The following is a 25,220-nucleotide window of genomic DNA, read 5'->3' as shown; positions in this document are numbered from 1 at the left end:
TTTAGGTATTTGCACTTGTTTGGCACTGGCAGAGCGTAGTGTTCTGCCAGGTACATACCAATGAAATTTCTGCTTAAGAAATTCAGGGCCGATGCCGTTAACGGCCTTAAAAACAATGCAGAGAGCCTTAAAACGGACTCTTTGTTTTATCGGCAGCCAATGTAGTTTCCTAAGTTCTCCCTTTACTGAAGCAAATTTAGGTGGACCAACTGAAGCCTATACATTTGCTGTTTTTGTATGTTCAAATAGAGGCTGTTACAGTAGTCCAGACGCGATGTTACAAGGGCCATTACTACTGTTTTAAGATTGCTTTCAGTTAGGAAAATCTTAATTTTCCTAATGATTCTAAGAATTATAAAACAGGCTGAGGTCACAGAGCTTACTTGGTCGCCCAGAGTAAGTGTGTTATCCACTAACACCCCAAGGTTTTTGGCCTTCCTAGAGGGTACGGGACAAGGTCCCAGATCTTCCGGCCACCAATCCGGTGTCCATACAAAAGGATTGACCCCAAATTTCAGGACCTCAGCCTTGTTAGAATTGAGCTTTAAGCAATTTGAGGACATCCAATAGGAGATAGCGCTCATACATTCAGAGAACTGATCCCCAGTTTCTTTCTCATTTCCTTTAGCCAGTGACAACACTATTTGTGTTGGTTTCAAATAAGGGGGATAAAAGGGGGGGCTTTTTCCGCTCACAGAGGAGTGGGAGGTCCAGACAGGTAGAGTGCCCCAACAGTAAGACTACCAAGAAGAGTGTTACCTGTTGTTCCTCAATAGAAGGAGAAGATTGAAAGTGAATCAACAAGAGAGCTGGATTAGACTACATGTGCGCTATGTGCGAAGTGGGTAATCCTTTTGTTGGATATTAATGCCCTCACACACCCTTTCAGGTGTCATGCTTCATCATCTGGGCTGCTCCTCGTCGGGCCGGCGGTGCAATGCCTAACGGGCTCCCTAAAAGGGGCACTTTATCGGAGTTCTTTTAATCCAACAGCCGTTTGGTGAAGTGCGGGTATGGGGGCCTGGTTAATGTAGATATGAAAAAGTGATTTAAAACAGGGTCGAAAGTACCAGTGTAGGAATGCAATTTTATTCTAAAGGTCTCCTTCCCTGATTAAAAAAGTGTATTTGGCACTCGGTAGAGTTTAATGTCTCTAATTAGAGTGCTTAAAATTAGTGTTAGTGGTCAACATGTTTCTCGCTCAGAGCTCGTGCACTCGCGATTCTTCAGGACCTATAAAAACTATCAACAAAAAAGGGGGGGGGGACTATACGGAATATTAGTCTCTCAATCACAACAAGTAATGTGAAAAAATCATTTAACTAGAATACCTGTCGTGGTCTGGTGCTACCTGTAAAAAAGGGGGAAGGTAGGTTAAACAGATCATAGTTAAATCAGATATGACCACAGGTAATTGATAAATGGAGAACAAACAAAAAAGCTGTCGAGGTGATTCATCTCAGTCATATTTAAAAGGATCAGTGGTGACTACTGATGCATGAGCGTCAAAAAACGCTCTGATTAAGTGGTGTACCATCAAAGTGAACTAAAGTGACTATTCACCTATGTGGAACAAGTAAAAAATATATAAACAAAGCGGCAAAGAAGGTCGTAGGACTCACCCTATTCAGTAGGACTGCGGACCACAACAGTACTTGGTGGTCTCTACATGAGCCGAGGAACCTCTAAAAGTAGGTCTGGACCAAAAGGTAGTAACGGACTTAATGGCGTAAAACAGGGGAGGGAGAGTCACATGTCACAACAAATAGATAGACGTAAGGACAAGTGGAGCAACAATAATACAGATAATTAATGAATAACCACGTAGACAGACTGGGATCCAAAAGGTGTATAGTGGAAAAAAGGTAGAAACCTTCTGACAAATGGCTATCATCCAGCGTGGCCATAGCGGTATGTAATTGGATCAGCTGTAGGTGGCTGAGATCTAGTGTGTGTGAGCGCTATCTCACGTACTTAACATGATCGTGGTATTCCTTGCTGGGAAGCCAAATATACTCAGAACTGTAAGTCGGGATTTAAAATTAAATAATATAGCCAAACCGCCGATAGTTAGCAAGGAGGGGAGAACAAGGAGTTAAAGGAAAGAACACCCTCTTAAATGGCGCTAGCGATGGTGGTAGCTAACCATTAATAGGTCCCACAAGTTATAAAGTGGTATCAGGATTTGAAAGAAGATGGTTATGGTACTCACGTTTGCCCACAGAATTATAAAACAGGCTGAGGTCACAGAGCTTACTTGGTCGCCCAGAGTAAGTGTGTTATCCACTAACACCCCAAGGTTTTTGGCCTTCCTAGAGGGTACGGGACAAGGTCCCAGATCTTCCGGCCACCAATCCGGTGTCCATACAAAAGGATTGACCCCAAATTTCAGGACCTCAGCCTTGTTAGAATTGAGCTTTAAGCAATTTGAGGACATCCAATAGGAGATAGCGCTCATACATTCAGAGAACTGATCCCCAGTTTCTTTCTCATTTCCTTTAGCCAGTGACAACACTATTTGTGTGTCATCTGTGTAGGAGGTAAGCTGGAAGCCGAAAGATCTAATAACTCCTGCCAATGGTGCTACGTAAATATTAAAAAGAGTTGGGCTAAGAGAAGAGCCCTGTGGCACCCCGCAAGGGAGGGTGAATGGTTTGGATGTAAAGTCATCCAGCTCCACCGTTTGAGATCTGTCAGTAAGGAAAGATTGTAAAAGTTTCCAGGCTGGGCCTTTGGCACTAATCTCAGACAACCGGTCCATCAATAATTTATGATGGACGGTGTCAAAGGCCGCCGACAGGTCAAGTAAAATTAATACTGCAGTACCTCCTCCATCAACGGACTCTCTGATTTCCTCAGTGGATTTCAGCAATGCCAACCCCGTGCTATGATCAGCCCTGAACCCATATTGTGATGGGTCCAGTGAGTTATTGCGATGAAGAAAAGCACTGAGTTGAGTATTCATCTCTTTTTCCAGGACTTTAGCAGGGAAGGGGAGCCGCGAGATGGGCCTGTAGATATTAGGGTCCTTGGGATCCAAATTCTGTTTTTTCAGAAGTGGAAGGACAGAAGCCAGCTTCCAGATGCCAGGAAATATACCAGAGGAAAAAGCATTGTTTAACAAAGGGGTCAGGGCCTTTCCAATGACTTCAGGCACTTGTTTAGTGATCCACGCTGTTTAGTGATCCACGCTGGACAGGGATCGTTAGGGGCTCCTGAGCGAATCGAAGTCAAGAGCTTGATTGTCTTAGATATCTCCAGTGGTAAAAATTGATCAAAAACCAAAGATGGATTAGTATTGGACACCTTGAACATATTAAAGTTCGACTGAGCTGTCTTGTTAATTTCTGTGAAAGAAGAGAATATAATCTCGACTTTATGTTTAAAAAAGTCGGCAATATTATCCCAAAATGTTGAGCTACTGTGGCTCCTCGGAGTGATTGGAGTGGACAGTTTTTTAATACTAAAAAGTTCCTTCGATTTGGACTTAGCCAGTATTATCTGGGTGGAGAAGAACTTTCTTTTCGCTTCCAGTAACAGATGTTTATAGGTAGTGATGCTCTGTTTATATACTTTCTTATCTCTTTCACTATAGTTCTTCCGCCAGACCCTTTCTAGTAGTTTACAATCCAATTTTTTAACTCTCAGATCACCAGAATACCAGGGGGCCGACGGTGTCACTCGTTTAGGGATCCAGAGTTTCCTAGGAGCTAATTGATTACAGGTAGAAGCCAGCCATTGGTTATAGGCCACCTCGGCCTTATTCACTCCTGAAGGGAGGGGCCGCATAGAGCTACTAAGGGAGTTATGAAGTTTGTTAATGTTCACTTTCCCCCATGCTCTAGATACAATCTCCTGTACTGGTCTAAAATTATCTCGGAGATTTCTGCAAACATTTAGTTCGAACTGAATGGAAAAATGGTCTGACCAAGATATAGGAAGGACTGAGGTGACGACAAGCTCATGGTTATTTGAGTAAATACCATCAAGGGTATGACCTTTTTCATGTGTAGGAAACTTCACCAATTGTTGGAGGCCGCCGGCCTCCATTATATGCTCCAGCCGATTAGTATCAGAGTCCAGGAGATTTTCTAGGTGAAAATTAAAGTCACCCAATACTGTATAGGATTCCAGACAGAGTCCATCTTCGAGTAAGGAACCTACTCTCTCCAGAAAACCAGTTTTCAGCCCTGGTGGACGATAGAGTAGTATACCTTTAAAGGTTTTACAATTCTCCGCATGAATATTAAAGGCTAGGGCTTCGCATTAGATGTTGGAAATAGTAAGAAAATTGGACTGCAAAGAGTCATGGTATATAACAGCAAGCCCTCCGCCTTTTTTACGTGGCCTATCCAGTGTATGGCAATGATACCCAACAGGGGTTGCCTTCAGTATATCAGGACCGGAAGCACTATCTGTCCAGGATTCAGTGATAAAAGCCAGTTTTACCTGAAGGTCCTCTAGCAGTAATGCACATTCCGTACTATGCTTAACCAGAGACCTGGCATTAAGCAGGATGCATTTTAAGGCACCTCCACTGTTTGGGTTCAGCTTATTATCTATCTGAGCATTGGGACCAAGTGCCGGTAGATTAAACATATGAGGTACTTGTAGGTGGCATTTGGGGCATAAGGAACTCTCTATATCTTTATCATTTCCAGTTATGGGAAAAGAGGGACGGCATAACCTACTGTTAGCTGGGTTTGAGCCATGTAACTCCTTGTTGTTGCCCAGAATCACAGGATGTTGAGGGTCATTGTCAAAACTCGATCCTGGTTCCCCTGATTTAAGGTTGGCCCCCCTAGCCATTAGGCCACATCTTCCCCCCAGTCTTTCATGGGCTCTGCCTCAATCACGGTTTCGGCATCGGAGTTTCTATCTGTCATATGTGCAGATTGGCCGCTTCTGCCAACGGATCAGAGGGAAATGTAGTATTCTCATTGAATCTCCACTCCACGGCAGATGGGGTCGCTCTGCTGAGTGATGTGGCTGAATACACCACTGGCTAAAACATGGACTGGTGTATTCAGCAAACAGGCCCCGTCGTATCATCTTGATCACAGCGGAAGAAGCTAAGGGACGACTGATTTTCAGTCTCAATGACAGAGGTTTTACCTCCTCTAGCAAGATCCACGCAGATTTAGAGCTCTCTGTCTCAGTGTGCTCGGGGTTTCTTCCATACCACGGCTGCACCCACCACTGAATGAGCCACTTTCACTGAAACCTCTGGTGTCTAATCCTCCAATTCCGTGTCAGGTACTGGTAGAATTGTCGTCATAAATATAGGCATTGAAAATGGACGCACATAGCGAGAGTACTTTGTCAGTGCCACATATTTAGCTTCTGTATTATGTGGAGACCAATTTCCCAACACAACTGTGATAAGAACATTGGTCGTCCTCTCCTGTGTAATCTTTCACAAAGGTCCATCTGCCAGGTTTGGAGGTAGATCAGCCATCTATAGGGGGCTGTGTGCCTACCAATATTTATTTATTTAATATTCTTATATAGCACGCTTGGACAAGATGGTATTATGATGCATCACATAAAACAAAGAGCATGAAGATATGTATAGCAGTGGGCTGTAGTTGACAATTCAAGATAATATCCGAACAAGCTTAAAAGGTGTGACGGGCCGAGCGGCGGCGACCGCCTGGAGGACCCCGGGGGTACCGGGCCGACGCGACTGGTGCTGACTCTAGCAACAACCAGAGGGCGGAGCCCGGGGAGGATTAAAGACCCGGAAGAGGGAGGAACCAGCACGGAACACGAGGAGAGCGGAGAGCGACGCGGAGACGAAGAGGAGGAAGAGACCAGGTGGAAGGAGGCTCGATACGAGGATGAAGGGACGCCGCCGAAAGCCAGGACGGACCCCGAGGAAGGCGCCACGGACGAGGCAGCCGGGACCCTGTCAACGGGTCCCGGTTTCAGGCGAGTACTGGGGAAGACAGGGCGCTCACTGATAGGCTGGTGGCAGGAGCGAGCGGGCTTTTCTGGGCTGTAACGGAGCGGGAGGCCTTGTTGTTTTGTTAGCGCCATCAGGGTGAGCCAAAAGGGGACAGGAGCACCCACCGCAGACAATCACCCTGATACCCCTTCCCTGGAATGGTTCCTGAAGCAAGGGCCCGGGGACAGGAGAGGGAGAGAGGTTGGGCCACGAGAAACGCCCGCGCGTAAGCACACTCGGGGACAGGTACAAACCCTGACAGTGTCCTTTTTAGGTCTCGGCTAGCGAAGGCTGCGCTTGCGCAGTCTCGCTCGCGAGATTTAATGACTTGGAGAAGAGGGGCTTGAACCCGCCCCTCTTCTCCCCTGTTCTCCATTGGCTGGCCTCGTAAATGCTGGCCAGCCACTGGAGAAGAGGTCAGTCACTCCGATTAGGCCCCGTTCTTTTCGGATCGGGGGCGTGTTTTTTGCGAGAAGTCTCAGGGAGGAGATAATAGCAAAACACGCCCCCGAATCCGAAAAGGATGCTGCCTTTCTCCGAGGCATTTCTGCTCTGCCTCGGAGAAAGGCGGTGGTGTGCCTTTTGCTCTGCCTTGTTGACGGTTTAAGCTGTGCACTGGGAAGGGAGCTGTTGATATGCAAGGGACGTTTCCACTGCTTGCCGGTTGGTGGAGAAATAAATGATTTACTCAAGTCCAACCTGATTATAGGCCATCATAGGAACCAATAACACTCCAGCTCAAGAGGTCCTGTCCAAAGACGCTATTCCTCCCTACAGGTCTGGAGCGCCTCTTGATCTCAACACCAAATACTTGTACGGTATAATGCCCCCGCTGCTTTCCTCTACTCGACTTCGTGCCATCCAACCACATATCCAAACGCGTCCTGTTCCCTCTCTAAGCCAAACTTCCGCCATTCATTTTTGCTGTGCTAGACGGGAAATGTTGTCTCTCCATTGGTCTTCTCTGTACCGATAAAGGGTAGGTGAAACTAAAGCCCCAGCGCTCCTTGCTCTCATCAACTCTAGATCCCGCCCTCTTTCTGCTGTACCCCACGGTTAATGTAGTCTTCTTTGGACTTCTAGTTGTTCGAGACGCGGTGCCGGAACTACAATCCCCTGCACGCCCCGCTCAGGCCTGTTGCAAGTGCTCTGTTATTGTTGTGGATAAGAGGTCAGAGCCACAGCTGATGCATGGTAAGAGATGCCGTATGTGGGGTCCTTGGGTTGTATTGGGGCTGCCTTTCTCTGCGCATGTGGTGTTGTCACATTGAGTTGGGTGCGAGTGGCGTGTGTGCAGACTAGGAAAAACAAATGGTTACTTGTCACGGCTACACTGCGTATCATTCGTATGCATGGGGAGGCCCAGCAGCTGCACATAATATGGTGTTGGAAGGATCCATTCCCCCCACACGCTCTGCTGCGTGCCCGTATCTTTCTGAAGGCGGCCCGAGCTCCCCGCCCCGGCTCATTGACATGCAGGGCCGGCATTGGGATGGTTTCTCGGTATTCCCTGTCTGTAGATAGAGGGCTGATAAATATGGCTGTGTCAACCCCTGCGCAGGGAGCTGCTTGGGAGAATGCCTTTCGCTGATGTATCCGTGTGGGGGGAGAGGGAAGATAGCTCTCGGAAAACCCTCGACAGGCAAACGCAGCAGTGTCTGGAATCCGCCCTCAGAAATAATGCAGGGCAAGCGATTCGAAGAAAGCAGTGTGAAATGGAGCCTTTTCTGTCCCTGCGGTTTATAGAGGGGAGTGTGTGTGACGCACATAGATGCATTTGAGCACTGCCTCGCGAGCCAGCATCATGAACACTATATGTGATTCTGTGTAGATAGGCTGTAGGTGCTGTGGCGAGACTAACAATTGATTCTTATCATAACTTTATTTGTAATTTAAAACATATATGTATGCTTTTATGATTTTGCTTTTAAAATCGAATAAAGCTGTTTTTGAATTTGAATTTAAAACATTCATAATAAAAGAGGCAGGCATGACAGACCAAGCTTAGCACACCGCTGAAAAGTTTGTGTGTATCAGTGTAGGGGCAGAATTGTGGTCATTGTTCAATCCCTTCATGGTTAATTAAATGTAGCAGGGACTGAAGTTTTATAAGGATCACGTCTCTGTCTAGTCAAAATGTAGGTAATAGATCCGTAAAATAAATTGCCTTCCGATTCTCGATAGCTGTGGTTTGTGTTTATGTAATTAATGCTCCTAAGTATATAATCGCTTTGGATCAGAAATTCCATTTTTGAAAGTTTTAATGAGTGCACTGTGATTTAAATAATTTATAGAGACGAATATTCCAGGTTCTTATCAAGGTATGTAAATAAGAAAGAACATACAAACACCGCATTGGCAAAAAAAAAAAGAATTAAAAACTCGGGGTCTTCTGGAAATGACAATCACGCCACTTCTCAGCTGCCGTGTTCGCAGTGCGCCTGTCCTCAGAGCGGTCCTCCGGCCTGGGGTGTGCACCGGTTTCACCTTCTGTGGGAGGCAGACCGTGCCTTGACTACAGCCAGCCTCGCCTGCAGAGGGACTTTGCATTTTCCTGCGAGGGGACGTGGCGGCTGCTGCCAGTGCATGCTCATTCGGTTGTATCATCGTGGACTCCTGTCCGGAAGCCGAGGAGTGGTGCTTAGATTTATTGTACATAATGATATAGGCAGCCATGGATTTTAGTACCGCGTCGGTGTTTGACCGTCATAAAGGTAAGTCAATTTCTGTTAATTTCTAGGTGTCCTGCTTGCCCCCATCCCAACAGCATCCAAACACGCACAGACGCAACGTGGGCTCACCGGCCTTCAGCCCCCCCCCCCCCCATGTGTGTCAGCCCGGCTGGCGTCCCTCTAATTGCAGCCGGACCAGAGTACTTCACAGGTCTTTAAAAGACCGTTTGCTCGTTAATGAGGCTTTTGTTGTGTTTCCACCCCTTTTTACAGCCACTCTGCCTATGGCTGGAAGACGTAGCCCCCCCCCCCCGAAATCTTTTTCACCCCCCCAAAAAATTTGGCTCTAGTTGCCCGCCTTTAAAGATCTTATGTTGGCTCCACTTTGCATCCGTCGGTGTTTGCTGTCAGGGATTAATAACAAGCATTTACAATGCAATGGTCTCGGCATTGGTAAAGTTAGAGCTATTGACAATGCCGTTTCTTTAACCCCTTCGACGCGCATGACGGAACGGTTCCGTCATGCACGTCGGTTGGGCTGTGCTTATGACGGAACCGTTCCGTCATGGCCCCGCCCGAGCTCTGAACCTTCAGCGTGGCGCGGAAATCCGCGCCGCGCTGAAGGGGTTAAATGTTTTAAAAACAAAAACATAAACAAAAAAAATGTCATGAGCAATGCCAATAGCTCTAACTTTACCAATGCCGAGACCATTGCATTGTAAATGCTTGTTGTTTCTTTTAAGGGGGACGTCCGGCAAGACACCGGTAAACGCAGGAACGTCGCAAGGAGCCCGCGTCAACCCAGGAACAATCCAGACCAAGGGAAGAAGCAGTACCGCAACCAGGGCTCAACGTTAAAACGGACAGACTGTCTTCTGTTGTATTATCCACAATAAAGAAACCCGTTTCTACACAGCTCCGTGGCTTAGTCCTGTCTGTGAAAAGGGGGGGGGGAGGCGTGACAAAAGGATTGGGAAAGAGATACTGCAAGAGGGTCTTGCCATGGGATCGATTCTGAATTGTCAACAGAGATGTGATTTGTGACAGAGTTACCTTGGCATCCTGATAGAAGCTGAAGAGCCTCTACCGTGAGATAGTTGGCATGCAAGGAACTCTAAATTGGGTGGTTCTGGGGGGGATTTACCATTGGCAGCATCCTCTCTAACTCAGGCCTTCAGTGGGCTTGTTAGCTCTAGAGGCCAGCTAGTCTTGACGCACCTGCTCCCCATTGAGGCCTTCACATGCGGTGCAAGGCAGAGCTCACCTCCTCGTGGTTCTTCTTGAGGTAGGCCAGCTCCTCCTTCAAGCTCTCGATCTGCATCTCCAGGTCAGTTCTGGACAGGGTCAGCTCATCCAAGACCCGGCGCAGTCCATTGATGTCGGCCTCCACATTGACACGGAGAGCCTGCTCATTCTCAAACCTTGTGAGAGACAGATTTGAAATCAGAAACAAGTGAAGACATCGCAGGTTCTTCTTGCTTTCTGAAGGTCTATGTAGGCTCTCTGGTCCACAGGTACAATTATCAAAACCCAAACTATAACAGACATTACCACTTAAGAAATCTTTTGGGGAAAATTATCGTTCAGTGTTAAAAAATGTTCGATTCATGAATGGGGAACATCATCCTGTGTTCACAAATCCAGGCATCTGGATTTTCTTCTGAGGCACCACTTGCGTTTGTTTAAGGTCCGGCTATAGGTGAGCGCCAACAGAGCACCATGGGGACATAAAGTGTTTAAGTGACTGTCGTCTGCCTCTCAATGTATGGAGGACTGTGAAAGGGGATGGAAAACAAAGACATGGCTGCCGAACAAAACCTTTCGTACTAGGATCCGTTTGCGCCATCGCTCGAAGGTGCAAGATTTCAATGAGAAAAGCCTCCAAGAAACCATGCTGGGTACACGTCCTACTACGGACACGTGTTGTGTAGATTCTCATGCATGCCAATGTGATGGTTCGAATGCCCACCCCACCTTGAATTATCCAATGAGACCACATGAGTTCAAAGTTTCACCCAGATGACCTTTAATGTCATACCTATGCTTGCTGGCCAACGGGTGGTAAATACTCACTTGCTTCGGAAGTCATCTGCTGCCAGGCGGGTGTTGTCCACCTGCAAAACCACCCTGGAGTTGTCGATGGTGGCATTGTAGATCTAGTAAAGAAACATAAGATACGAAACCTTAAGTGTCAAGAGCTGGGCAGCAGAGGAGTAAAAAAAGGGTCCTTTCGCAATAGGCATCTCTACCAACTCCTCCTCGTTGGCATAAACAGGACCTTAAAAAGTGCATTAATTAATACCACAAGGCAGTGAATTTCACTGTCATGACTGGGATATCAGTTATCCCTTCAGGCCATAGAGAAGCGAAACGCCTGATCCGACCATGGTCCCAGGTTACTGCGAAGGAACTACTCCCCATACTGGCCGCGTCACGCCCTGTCTACACCAATGATACCTCCGTGGCGGCTAAGCGCTTTAACGAATGGCTGGAAGCTGCAATAGATAGGGTAGTCCCTCAGAAGCTGCTTGGATCCAGGAGAACTAAACCAAGCTCATCTTGGTATAGCATTGAGCTTAAGACCTTGAAGGCAACTTGCAGAAGGGCGGAGCGGTCCTGGAGAAAGGATTACAGTGCGGAGGGAAAATCACAGTATAATGCTTCCCTCGCAGCCTATAAGCAGGCAATAGTGGCAGCCAAGAGCGCCTATTTCTCGGCCAAAATTATGGATGCTGGCAACTCGGCCAAGGAGCTGTTTAGGACCATAACAGTTCTGGCCAAACCGCCGCAAGAGAATAATTATCGTCCGGATCAAGAAACTTGCCAAAAGCTGGCAGCATATTTCCAAGAAAAAGTCCAGCTCATTTATGATGAGTTTAGTGGTAGGCTTTCCAGCACGGGGGGGAAAGAGCCAGCGCCAGAAGCAGATTCCTGGAACAACACGGGCCTCAGGGAGTTTACCCCAATCACGGCGGACGAAACTAGGAGGTTGATTATTTCAACAAATTCCGGATCTCCATTAGATCCCTGCCCTCCATCAGTTTTTCACCTGGCCGTTGATGTAATAGCAGAAGAGCGGACCCAGGTAATTAATACAGCACTGCAATCCGGATGCTATCCCTCTTGCTGGAAGAGGGCTATAATTAAACCTTTATTAAAAAAAGTCACGCTAGACCCTCTGGTCTTAAAAAATTATCGACCAATTGCCGCCCTGCCTATGGGAGCCAAGATTCTGGAGAAAGAGTTGAACCGTGCCCTTACGACACACTTGGCGGCCCACAACTTACTGGACTCTTCTCAGCATGGCTTTCGTGCCCAGCACTCCACAGAGTCTGCACTCTTAATGGCAACTGAAAAGGTGCGGGCTATGGTAGACGGGGGAGGTCGTGCAGTCTTGGTGATGTTAGATCTTTCGGCTGCCTTCGACACCGTCAATCATAAGGTGTTGCTTCGAAGGCTTCAGGAGTTTGGTGTACAGGGGAGGGCATTGGCCCTACTAGCCTCCTTTTTGGAGGGTAGAGACCATAGCCTGTCCTGGGATGGTCTACAGTCGGACCCTTTCCACCTACCATGCGGGGTACCACAGGGCTCCTCTTTATCACCAACACTCTTTAACATCTATGTGGCCCCTCTGGCCAAGCTCATCAAGGCACATGGCTTTGCTATAATCTCCTACGCTGATGACTCTCAGCTTATAGTCTCTGCTGGGCAAGAATCAAATGACTCAGCTACTAAGTTTCATAGCTGTATGTCAGAAATTATGGAATGGATGCGAGAGAATTTCCTCAAAATCAACACAGAGAAAACCGAGATAATTGAATTTGGCCCGGGAAAGCCCGCATGGAATAGCTCCTGGTGGCCGGCCGAGGCAGGCGAATGTCCTATCCCTGTACGCAAGGTCAGAAATCTGGGAGTGGTGTTCGATGACCAGCTCAATTTCTTGGCACATGTCAGCAATCTCGCCTCTTCCTGCTCGTATCTAATTAGGATACTGCGGAAGATTTTCCCTTTCATCAACCCTGACCTCCGCAAGAATGTGGTGGTGGCCTTAGTGCTGTCCAAAATGGACTACTGCAATGCACTTCTCCTGGGACTGAATAAGTCCCTGCTGAAGAGACTGCAGGTTCTGCAGAATGCAGCAGCCAGACTTCTGCTGGATGTACCTAGAGACCAGTCTGTTGCTGAGGGAATTAAGGCATTGCACTGGCTCCCTGTCCAACAGCGGATAGAGTTCAAGGTGCTATGCCTAGTTCATAAGGCAGTGTTTGGGGGGGGAGCTAAGGAAGTGGAGATGCTCTTTACTCCTTACCGCCCGGGTCGGACACTCAGATCTTCCACCCAAAGTCTGCTTAAACTTAACCGTGTGAAAAAAGCTAGATGGGGAGGTAGAGCATTTTCGTATCAGGCGGTTAGCCGATGGAATGATCTCCCAGGCTTTGTTAAACGTACTGACAGTCATCAAGTTTTTAGAAAATTGATAAAAACATGTCTTTTTGAGGTCACCCACTCTTAGTGGAGTAATCTCTTTCTATGGACCAGCGCCAAGACGCCTCGGCATTTGTTCGCGCTTTACAAGTGACTATCCTATCCTATCCTATCCTACTGTGCATGTCGGATGTTTTTCTATAGTATCCAAAGTGAAGTGAATCCCTTCCAGGCGAGTGGGAACATTTGGGCCTCTGAAAAATCCCTATACAAGAGCATTTGTGCCCCCTGCCCGCCCAACAGTGCCCGCTGCCTGTAGCATCCTCCCAGTGTGCATGGTCTTCAGGGTATCTTCATTGGGCCAGGCCTGAGCGAAATCTGTTAAACGCCAGAGAAATGTTAGTAACTAAGTATTACTCTTGTGATGCACATTGATGCGATGATGCCAGCTTGAGTGATTAAGAGTAATTTGGGTCACAAATCCCACTGAAAGAGGACATGAATAATGATCTTAGAGAGAGCAGGCGGCTTTTGGCTACTGCTGTTTGTGTCCTGTAGCATTTAGTGCTATTTTTTAAGCACAAAATGCATCCTCAGGCCCAATGTGGATGCCAGGGTGCATTTTCAACTATGAAAATAGAGCTAAATACTGTATTTTGCTTCTCACCCAATTACGCATATTACGAGTAATTTTGCATTAATTATGAGCACTAATGCTAGAGAGAATTATGCCAGTTATGCCAACCCTAATCTTCATATCCTTCAAAAAGATATTTTGGAGTCTGTTCATTGGCAGTTTGGTTTGCTACTTTTGTGACATGCTACCCACTCTTCCCGGCTTTAAAACCTAGACTTACTGTGGCACTGGCGTAACAAGACTGACTCCCCCCCCACCCCCCCGCCCCCAAGGCCTGCTGACCTACCCAGTGCTATTGCCTGGTGTGTGCTTGGGCCTTGCAGAGATACTGGGACTGACACACAGACTCAGGCTCGCTGAACTTCTACAGGCCTGGTCCAGTGACGGACTCTTGCTCAAAGCCTACCTGACTCCAAGCCAGACACGTGACCGACTTTGCCCTCGTCGTATCAGTTGTCTGATGTGACTGAGAGTTCCCCAGTCCTACCGGCCTTTCAAAGGTACAAGTTTTGAAATGTGTTTGATTATCCACTACTGATCCTCACAGGCCTGTCCGGAAATTAGGTATCTCTACAGACCAGTGTGCCTCACATTGAAATACCCTGGTGTCTATGAATGCCAAGATTGGATTGGAATTCCTATTTTAGACGCTTCCCATGCACCAGTGGTCTGAACTACTTGTAGGAGAGTGTGCCTCATTCTTAGTTCACAGAGCTGGTTTACCAGTTTGTAAGCCTCGATAGATATATCTCATGCCCGTTGAGTACAGTAACTGGGAGAATTTACAAAAATGAAAGTCTCTAAAATTCCTCTGTAGGGCTGGGACAGACCGCATAGGGAGTGTGCACATTATATCTGGATGCAGACAATAGGAAAAGTCAAGTCCTAGGGCTCCACCTAGTGATTGTGGCAAAATACAGCAAAAGGCCAAAATGTGCTAAGGTTGTCATTGTGCGGGCAGCACTCCCATGGTAAAAAAAACTATTTTGTCTGCAGCAGTGAAAATTATTGCATTTCTTTGCTAAAACAAAAACACAAAAACAGCTGGGCAAGGTGACAAGAATACACAGAAAAATTGAAATAGGCCGTGCCAGGTTGGCTCCTCTGAAAAGCTGGCAATGCTGGGGCAGAATCTATCAATGAACTCTGGTCCTGACAAAGGGTTTATCTGAGACACCAACCTGTCTGGAAATCTTGCTCAAAGTGCCCATACCTTTTTTAATTTTACAAAAACTGTTTCCATACATTTTGTAAAAAGGCAACCGTCTCGGAACGGTTAATTCTGAAAGTTGAAATGCTTCAGCTGAAGCGCAAGGCAGTTATAAATGATTTGCATTATGTGCAGTCTGGGTATTACTAAATCTATATTTTGGAAGCCCTTTTTTATCTTAAACCTTTTTGCTCATTTTACAGCAGCCGATCTTCTAGCGTGTGTAATGCAAGTTTAAAAGAATGACTCGCATATTCACAGTGCTCTGTCACAGATTGGGACCTTGTAGTACTAAACATGCACAAAGCATCATTCTCCACTGCACCCACCAGGATTATTTTCTGTGACTGTCTGATTACAGACATGGACCGCTGCAGTGCATTAACAAATAGAGATTTATAATGTACAAACGCATTTTCCACTGATTAACTTAACTTGCATTTAGTTTTCATTTAAGCACGTATTTTTCATTTAAGCAGTGCGTTATTATATATGTAGGTACCTGAAGGTGAAAGACTGAAAAAAGTTACAGAATATTTTGTTTTTTTAGCCACGCCTTTGACTCCACCCCCACGCTCAATCACCTCCCCTCATTTGCGCACAGCATCACAGTTCCCATACTTTTTTTTAATGCACTTCGACCACTGTGTGTAAGTGGTATTTGTGTAGCAAAAACCTATACAAAGGGAGTACTATACAGGGTCAATGGTGAAGACCTAGTGGATGCGTGAATGGAGGTTCCAGCTTCTGACTTTAGAAACATACCCTCCCTGCCTCCCGCCTACGGAGTCCGCTAAGTCTCACATTCATCGGGGACATCCCAGCCCCTTCACTTGCAGGTCAGCCTCGCGCACATCCTGCCCTTCATTCATTCATTGCCTCGGATCTCCTCTGAGGAAGAGGGCTGGACTGAGCTGCTTCTTACTCACCCAACCTGCCCGATCTGCTCTGCTGCAGCCCAACAGGCAGATATCAAATCACGTGCAGGTCAGCCTCGCGCACATCCTGCCCTTCATTCATTCATTCATTGCCCCGGATCTCCTCTGAGGAAGAGGGCTGGACTGGGCTGCTTCTAACTCACCCAACCTGCCCGATCTGCTCTGCTGCTGCTCAACAGGCAGATGATCACATATTTGCTGGCTCCGTTTCTATAGCTTTTTGTTTAGTTTTTAAGGAAACAATGACCCTTGTGATCATAACGAGACCGCTGGGAGAAAGTGAGCCAATGAGATCGGAGGACAGCAGAGCGAGGCAGGAGAGGGAGTGGGAGGGGGGGCAGACAAAAGCTTGGATTTGGGATGTTTGCCGCTGACCGCGGCCCCCGCAGGGGGCCATTCAGCGGTCGGCGCCTTAGTGCCCCCGGGGCACCGGTCACCCCTCCCCACCCCCTCCCATAGGGAGGGGGCGGGGATGCCGACCGGAGCCCCCCTTCTCGGGCTGGCCGGAAGTGACACGCAATGCGTGTCACTACCTGGCCCTAGTGTGAGGGGGAGGCTATTTAGCCTTCCCCCACCCTCCTGGCGACCTCTTTGTCGCCCACCTCGCAACTCTACCCCCCCCCCCAACATGCTTATGCGGGCCCTGACCTGAGCACGGTGTGGTGGTGCTCGCAAGAAGGGGCCAGTCTTAGTCCTTCACCTGCCACTCTGAGTTGCACTGATGTGGGAGAAATCACACATAGCTAACTGAATCCTAGTCACTCAGGTGGGTGCCTAGTTCTTGGAGGGCAACGCAACCGAGATAGAATGGTAGTTTAGTATCTAATGCAAATGCAAGCCTGAGGTCAGCCAATAGATGGGTGTAGATATGGGTGTAGCTTAGTGCCCCTATCGCATCGACTACGGGGATGCACCGACATAGCGGCAAAAGAATAAGTGGTCACCACATAGCGCCTCACTAGGGCCTAAATCACGACACAAAGTTCCGGTGTGATTTGACCAAGTGTTTTCGGGTGCGCCGCTCGCGAGCGAATTGCGAACTGGCGCTGGGGATCGTCTGCCACAAGCTGGTGCGGCCTGTAGATAGTAGAGATGACCCAACAGGCTTGGATCTATGCGTTTGGGATGGAATTCACTGTTGCCAGCTGAATAAGTATACAGGGTTCCGTAGAACTGCCTTGCGGCGGAAGAGCGCGCGTGTGCCAATTTCTAGTTTTGCGTACCTGGTTCTCTAGGTACATTTCGCTGTGAATAGCTCTAGGTCGGTGGTTGTTTGTCACTCTGCCTACAGCTGGCACTGCAGTGCGCCTGCCTTGGGGTAACCGGACAGGGTATTTGTCCCTTCACTTTGAGGAGCGATTAATTCAAGGCTTTTCTTCATAGAACTATTCTCAAACCCACCAATAGTTCGTTGTCAGGCCGATTACTTGCTGGCCACCGGTTCGTGTTTCAGACCGCCTCTTGGCGCCCGAGTTAAATCTTGGACCATGCAGGTTGCAATTATGCAATACAACTCCTGTCTGGGCAATCAACCCGATCGGGTTGCATGTGATCACTCAGTTGGTCATTGTTCCCAGGACCCCCGCCCCAGCATCCGTGCAGGTCAGTGGGAATAAGAGGGGCCTCCAGAGAGGTACATCTCTTCTTCAGCGGGTGGAACTTGCGGGGTTTGCCGTGCAGACGGTCCATGTGCGGGCGTATGGGGCCGCCAGCCCCTCACTTGATAGTCAAGCAAAGCTTTACGAACACTAGATTATGCGGCCTAGAATTTTAGAAGGCACAACACTGCACAGGGCAGGCTGTAAGCACACTGCCCTGTGGGGTGCCAGGCAGAGAACATTAGCATGGGACTACCCACAGGCCACGTTGCTTAGCATAACGTTGGCCGAATGGCGACACGGTGCCCGCGGCACATGCCAGGGGTGAGCTTGCTATTCACTGAAGGGAGACACCTAGGCTAGTCAACTCACAAGCCTCGTCGAGCCATCGGCACTGGAGGTTGTAGGGATAGTGTGATCTTGAAATATACATTTGGAGCCCATGTGAGAAGCCGCAAGACACCAGCCTGCAGCACACTGAGCTGGGCACCAAAACCAAGGGTTAGGCCTGCAGGAGGACCAGCTGAAGGCACCATATAGAAACTGGTCCAAATTCACACTTGGGGGGCCATTCCTCTGCAACCAAAGGCAGTTTTCGGGTTACTTCAATGATGACCTATCCACCCGCGTTTTAGCCAGGGCGGCATGTGGGTGGTATAGTTATTATATAGCAAGTGTGCGGTCGTCCAAAAGTTTGGTAAACACCACGTAGAGCCTCATCGGCGTCAGGGCATTATTGACCATGCAGCATTCGCAACATTCAGGTAGGGCCGGTACTTGCACCAAAGTTTCCTGTTAGATCCCACAGACTTGTCTGCCCCCAGGATTATCCACTATGGGTTAGAACCGGAGGCGGAGGGGGCAATTCCTGCTCCGGCGTCCCAAATAAGTCGACAGCCACGCGGGGGTGGAGGTACCATGCAGGTCCTGTCCACCACTGGGTTTCCCCCCAGGCGATGGGATCAATCCAGGTGGGACCACGAAGTCAACGGGTCTTGGGAAGCTTCCAGTGGTAGGGCATTTAGCAACAGATAAAGTATCAGCGAGTGGGTAACAGACTTCGGCTCTCCAGCAGCATCATGCCCTGGGAGCGCGCGTGTTGCCCAAACACGGAGGCCTAACCATAAGGGGGCCGAGTAGCATCAGCAAGTAAATAGGTCTCATAGGCGGGCCTCGGGCCTTACAGCTGTGTGAAATCACCATCATTTAGAGTTAAGCCCAGGTAAGAATAGGGCATTTCTTAATGTCCGGAGGACCATTGCAGCTGGGGGTACCCCCCAGCGGAATCACTGGTCGCGTACTGCTTTTACCTCGCTTAGGGGACGCGGCCAGCCGACATATGGTGCTGCCGTCCCAATAACTGGGGTGTCAGCGGGGCAAACACAAGGGGACATTATGTCAATAGAACATTTGTCACGCCCAGGGTGTAACTAAAACTCTACTTCAACGGAGCAGGAATTTGGCACCGCTGGGGATGCTCTGGGTTTGCGGGGGGGGCACCCCCCTGCCACCCTCCTACTGGGGAGCATGATGGGAGGGGCGAAGTAGGACTTAGTCAATCCTCAATGCTTGAACTTTACAGACAGCGCGCAATGCTTAAGCCAGACAGATTCCCGAATCTGGTATGCCTAGGGGGTTTCATCACTGAGGGATCTGTGGGGGCATAATTCCCATAAGGAATAAGGGATGGTGGACAGGGGCAGGAGTCGCCCCGTGCCCATGGTCACGCGCTGGCAGCTAGGAGCACTCCTGTGCTCCAGGTTTAGCAATCAGAGGGGACTGTCCAAAGGTTAAGTAAAACCCTTATCGCCATAATAGCCAAAGCGGGCAGGCCCAGAATTGTAAAGAGGTGTAACTTTCCCGCAGGGGGGCGAATAGTTCTTGGCACATCTTCACAGGCCCAACGGGTCCTTTATTTCAGCAGACCCTATCCGACCAGGATAGCGTCTAGGGCTTTGGGGACATAGATGGGGCCATCTACAACACCAGGAGCTATAGCTCACTGGTAAGTCTTCTGCCTGTGGTTATAAAGGATCTCACAGGACAAGGGTTTGAGTCCTGCTAGCGCTGTTTTACTGTCATAAGGTGGCAGAATTTCAAACTCTCTTTCTGCAGGGATGGTTCCCCTCCAGCTAGTTGCAGGAAGCCCTAGACAGGAGAGGTTGCAGGTAAGACTATAGCGGGTTGGTGGGGGGCCCTGGCTGCGACGGTGAGCCGCCTCCAGGGCTGTGGCGGAGTTACAGGGCGATCTGGAAGCAGGCCGGTACAAAGGGTACCTCTGCGCGGCACCATAGGGGGTGCCTGAGCCAAAACCGAGGAGCCTCATGGGAGGGTCCCGGAAGCCATGTCGGTGCCCCACTAGTCGTGCGGGCGGTTGTGGGCCTGAACAACCGGGGGCTTGCTAAGCGATGCTCCGCCCGAGAGGGGGGGCGTGAGTAGAAGTTACCAACGGCACGTGATCATAGAAAGAATCACATGGATGGCAGCAACCGCGGGTATCGCTCCCGCGCTGCCCGGCTCATCAGGCGGGCAGGCGACCCAGCTGGTTGCCTGCCCTTGGATCGCCCGTAAGATAACCCACCCATTACATATTCTGGAATATAAAACTGCAGCATTGTTACCCAACACCAACAGTCTGTGTGTGTGTCATTTGGGTAACCTACTATGGGGGAGGGGGGACAGCAGGGTGCCACTGGGGGTACTATGCCAGGTTCTGTGTACTCAGGGCGCGCCCACAAGTGCACACAGGGGAAACGCAAAGGAAACCCACGCACTGGCACAGAGGCAGCTCACCTCTTAAGTACACAGTGTTTGGCTGCTGATAGAGGCTGGGTCGTATAACTCTGCCTGTTTAAGCACTCTAAAAACCTACACCGCATCCAACTGTGTCTAATTTTGCAGAGCTGCCTACTGGCCCTATTCCACGGGTTACCCCTCAGCCAGTCCTGGAAATGTATGCAGCGACACTTCGCCCTGTGGAACTATTCATGACATACTTACAGTGCTCAAACTAAAACTACAAGTCCCAGGGTGCAATCTGGTTAAAAAATAAAAAAGGGCTCATTGAAAGTGTCGCACATGACACGGGTCCAGTTTGGATGCCCTTTGTTGTTGCACTGTATATGCTGGGGGTGGGTAAGGGTCACTGGATGTGAGAGCTGAATGCTTGTGGGTCAAAATGTGTTGCTTCGTGTACAGAAAAGCAGCATCTTCCAAGTGAGACCGCTGGGCATAGCCGTCGCCTCACCCTAAATCTAGAGTGGGACTTTCAGCCTTTGGTGGGTGCTGCAGTGAGCAGTACAAAGCATGCTGGGTTTTGTAGTTTCTTATTCTACACTACAAGGCTGTGCCTATAGGTCTGGGCATGTTTTGAGATGTTTGCTTAAAAAATGTGGGACTGCCCGAAAGTCACTGTCGTGTCATTGGCACAGTAGCAGCTCTGGTGGAAAATGGGGGGAAAAGAGAACACGGCGAGACCAGGTAAAGGTCGAGGCGATGTAGAGCGGGCTTGTACATTTTGTGTTTGGTATACTTGAACTGCTATTTAATAATAAAGTTCATAAGTAAGAGTAACACTCAATTGCAGGGTGTTAAAAGAAATATATGTGGCCCATGTGGCACCCGAAAAGTGGCATGGCCTCCCTCCCCCACTCCACGTATAAAATAACAATGTCTATCAAATTAATTTCCATTTGTCTCCAGCGTTAAGGTTTGTTTCGCTCAGATTAGTATTTACAGGAACTCCCTTTTGGAATAAGTACAATGGATTCTTGGCACTTGCCAGGCTGCCGTCAAACTGGCAACAACCCCAAGCCCCAATAAGGCAATGTGTTTGCTTGCCAAGCTAAACTGTGTAATGTTCAAGGGGGAGGAAGAAACAGAAATTCATATTGTTTCGACTTGAACAGGCTCCAAAAACCAAAGGAAACAGGCAGGCAGGCATGAGCGGAGTTCTCATTGTGCACCGGGGTAGCAGTCAGTGTCTAGTTTTCTTCTACTAACACATGTTTGAGGCCTCGAAGCACTGTAAGGAACCTGTACATAACACCACCGGTCGGGCCTAAATTGCAGAGTCTCAAACGGCAGCTCTCTAGCGGACTAAAGTCACACCCTGTATCCTCTCAAGCGCCTAGAGTCGGTTGCAGCGCTCATATTTCGCAGTACCATGTGCGAGTAGCTTCGCCCCTTCTGTTTTTTTCTTCTTGCATTTTGAAGCCAGGAATGTGGATTTTTACAGGAATAAACAGCACTCAAACTACAGAATGGAAAAAATGACTTGGGACAGAAGGAACTGCTGATGGATGGAAAGGGGCGAGGCGGCCGGCACAGAGCTCGTGGCAGTCCCCTGCTTGGTGTGGCTTACACAAGAGCGCTCGCGCTGCTGCGCCGGCGCTGTTTATGTCGAACGAGGCTTGTGCGCGTGGCTCGTTGTAAAGGGGCTTTTCATGTGGCGCAGCTTCGGGGCGCTTTTTAGCCTTGGAACGTCACAGTTGCCAGGAAAGACCTTAGCTGTACTTGAGTGCGCAGCTAACGGTAACGCGAGGCAGCCGAGCCGAGAAGCCGCCTTCCCCTGGGGCAGGAGGCGGCGGCTGGAAGGTACCTGTTCTCTGAGCTTTTCTGCGCACGCGCACTACCTGTTTACAAACTTCGGAACCATTTAACACCAGACACGCTCTATGGGAGATGGACAGCAGCTGAAAACACTACTTGCAAATAGGTGCCGAGGTTTTCCGCGTCATGCGTGACACCAACAGCCACGCCCGGCCTGTCGGCCAACAGCATGTTTCATTGTAGCACATGTAGTTTTTATATTTAACATGGGGAGCATGGGTTCAAAAAGCCCAGCATGCCAGGGGCTGTGATTAAACGTCAAGACTGGCTGAAGGCATTGGACACGTATTTTGGAGCAAATACTTCGCCTGCATGGAGTGCCGAGTTTGCTCAAGTTCTATTTCCTGCCTAGTCGAAATCTCCAGTGATGACAACTTCACCGATCGGTAGAAAATGACTAGATAAGCATATATGTATTTACATGTATGTGAGGGACATGAAAAGCACACCTGGCTACGAAGCTTTGGAGTAATGCAGAATGGAGGGAGGATATAATCAAAGGGGGTGGGGGCACATTGGAGGGTGGGGTTGAAGGTTGCCAGATGCCTACATGTCAGCAGGTTCACCAGTTCCAGGCCAGGGCTTGCCTTTTGTAAATTATTGTTCACTCAGTTATTTTAGTTGAATCAGCCAAGATTACAGCTCTCAGAATGCATTAGATTGATACTGGAAAGCCTATGACAGGGAAATAAAGTTCCTAATGACAGAGTGATCTGGTAACATTAAGGAGAGATGAAGGAACTACAAATGTATACATCAGTGTGGGGAGTGGCTTGTTGAGCTCTGCAATAATTACATTGCATTGCATTACATTGCAATAAGTACGGGACACTTCTTGCGAAATCAAACATCACCCACAATGTGGCCCCATGGTCCCCTGACTAGTGATGCTAAGAATACCAGGTGCAGACGTTTATGGCATTCACTGCAGGTCGTAGGTAATTCAGGTGACAACCTTATGCAATGTGATCAGAGACACTGTTTTCAGTCCTCAGCTTTCATATGGGAACCAAACGCATTGTTGCTATGGCCGTCTAGGTTTGCTACCATTGAACGAGTTAGACCAGCACACTATAATGGGAATGAATTGTAGGCATGACGGTCTGAAGGGCTGTGATTACCCAGGACACAAAAGTATACAGAAGAAAGCATTTAGGGATGCCACCTCTTGTGTGATGGCATAGCGGCTGCCTGGGCGGTGCTCTGAGCTCTACCACCCAGCAGCTGGCTCCTCACCTTGTCCCGCAGGTCTGGCCGGTGCTCTTAGCCCTACCACCCAGCAGCTGGCTCCTCACCTTGTCCCGCAGGTCTGGCCGGTGCTCTTAGCCCTACCACCCAGCAGCTGGCTCCTCACCTTGTCCCGCAGGTCTGGGCGGTGCTCTGAGCCTACCACCCAGCAGCTGGCTCCTCACCTTGTCCCGCAGGTCTGGCCGGTGCTCTGAGCCCTACCACCCAGCAGCTGGCTCCTCACCTTGTCCCGCAGGTCTGGGCGGTGCTCTGAGCCTACCACCCAGCAGCTGGCTCCTCACCTTGTTAGTCTATATGATTTCTTGGAAACGTATAATGATAATAATAAGAATCCCTATTCGGTTATAGTGCTTGGTGATTTTAATGTTCATCGTTGTTTAAGCAATTGTTTTGTGTGGGACAGTTTAGGTCCATCAAACCAAGAAAATACTCATTTTGAACATACCCCGCAGGGTATGTACCTATGTGGTAAATAAAATATTACGCTCTCAGAATTTTTCAGAATATCAATAGGATCATGCATAAAGCAAGAGGCTGAGTCTGTGGTATCAGGTTCATAAAGGGATTTATTCCAATAACTCGAGTCAAAGGGAGAATATTTCCATCACCAAAATTGGATCTGGAAAGGGGCTCAAAAGTATTCTCAATATTCTCAAAACATTATTCACAGAGTACAGTATATATACATTTCTCAATTGTACGTAAGCAAAAGAGCAAGAGAGAATGAGATAAGAGCATGTGGGCGTGTAAGTAGGCGTGAAGGTGGGCGTCCATGTGGGCGTCCACTTGATGATAATGGGTAATTTGTCATGTGTGGGTGGATACCTGGAGGGGGTTGCGTGATCTGCTGGAATTGTACTGGAACTTTGCCTTACTTGTGCTCAACTCGAGCATGACGTGTAACTGACGTGGGGAGGGTTGCTATGCAACCGAACAAGTCTGGAAGTGAGGCCTTCAGTTAGTGAGGCCTTCAGTGTCAAGACGACCAGCACATCTTGTATTATCTGATATCCGATGTCTGGAGCAGGGACTGATTTGTGACATAGGTTGCTCATCACCAAGAGCCGATGTGGCATCTATTTCTTCATTTACTTCATTTACTGCAGAAGCCTTACATGGGGGCTATGGGCTTTTTACTGACGTGAGCTTTGCAATCTCACAAAGAGAGACAGTAGGGCTGGGCTCCCTCCTTGCAGATGGGCGCGTTCATTCCTCCTTCACCAGGCAAGAATGTGGTTTCAGTAAGAGTAAGCAGATAACCGTGCTCAATACTGTCTCAGTACCTTGTGACAGGGCCCCTTTGGCTGAGGCCCAAGTGTGCAAGGCCAAGGATACGTAGCTGTAGCTTTCAGAGCGTTCTGAGGCATGAAAACCTCTTTTTGGCTCTGGCTGAGCCATAAACATGAGCTTCATGAAAATGCAGGAAAACATGATGAAAAACGTGTAGGCCTCAATACAGATTTGTCGTTTCTCTCATGGGAGACTGGATGATGGCAGGCCACGTTATAGCATAAGCATCATGATAGAAAGGCCATGGAGGGGAAATACATAGGTTACATGTATGTGCACATAAGCGTTCGGGGGGGGCACATGGGGACACATAGGCCTCATAGATTTTTATTTTCCTCATTCCCTCCTTGTACCTTAGTGAACCCCCTATGTAACGTCTATGTTCATGAGACAGTCGATCTGTTCTTGCAGCATTATTTTTCCATTTTCAATGCTTTGTAAATAGGGATGTGGAACACATGCAGTAGCACACAGGCCACAAATGGCCGGGCCACACTGCAGACATAGGCAACAACTGAATATCATTAATAGTATCAACTCACAGACGGTCAACACTTTCCATCCCCAAGCCGATATTAATCCCCAGAGCCAACCGGACCATGTCCACGTGCCTTGGTCTTGATGTATGTTTTGGGCAATCTTGT

General features: G+C 48.5%; 1 protein-coding gene across 2 annotated transcripts in view; it reads right to left on the bottom strand.

Annotated features, from left to right (window-relative positions):
- Positions 1–25,220, bottom strand: part of LOC146869481 (keratin, type I cytoskeletal 19-like) — a 50,783-nt gene that overhangs the window by 7,077 nt on the left and 18,486 nt on the right. The window contains exons 2-3 of one of the 2 annotated variants that reach the window (XM_085599872.1): positions 10,693–10,775; positions 9,884–10,040 (exon numbers count right to left, since the gene is read on the bottom strand). The exons of the other annotated variant lie outside the window; for it this stretch is intronic. Of the exons in view, the coding sequence (XP_085455998.1) occupies positions 9,884–10,040; positions 10,693–10,775 (240 nt within the window). The remainder of the gene's footprint in view (positions 1–9,883; positions 10,041–10,692; positions 10,776–25,220) is intronic. 2 annotated transcript variants of the gene reach the window in all.

This window comes from Triturus cristatus, chromosome 1_1, assembly GCF_964204655.1.
Source record: "Triturus cristatus chromosome 1_1, aTriCri1.1, whole genome shotgun sequence".
NCBI classification, from domain to species: Eukaryota; Metazoa; Chordata; class Amphibia; order Caudata; family Salamandridae; genus Triturus; species Triturus cristatus.
Note: the sequence above shows the minus strand (reverse complement) of the source record. Positions and strands in the feature narration are given on the sequence as shown.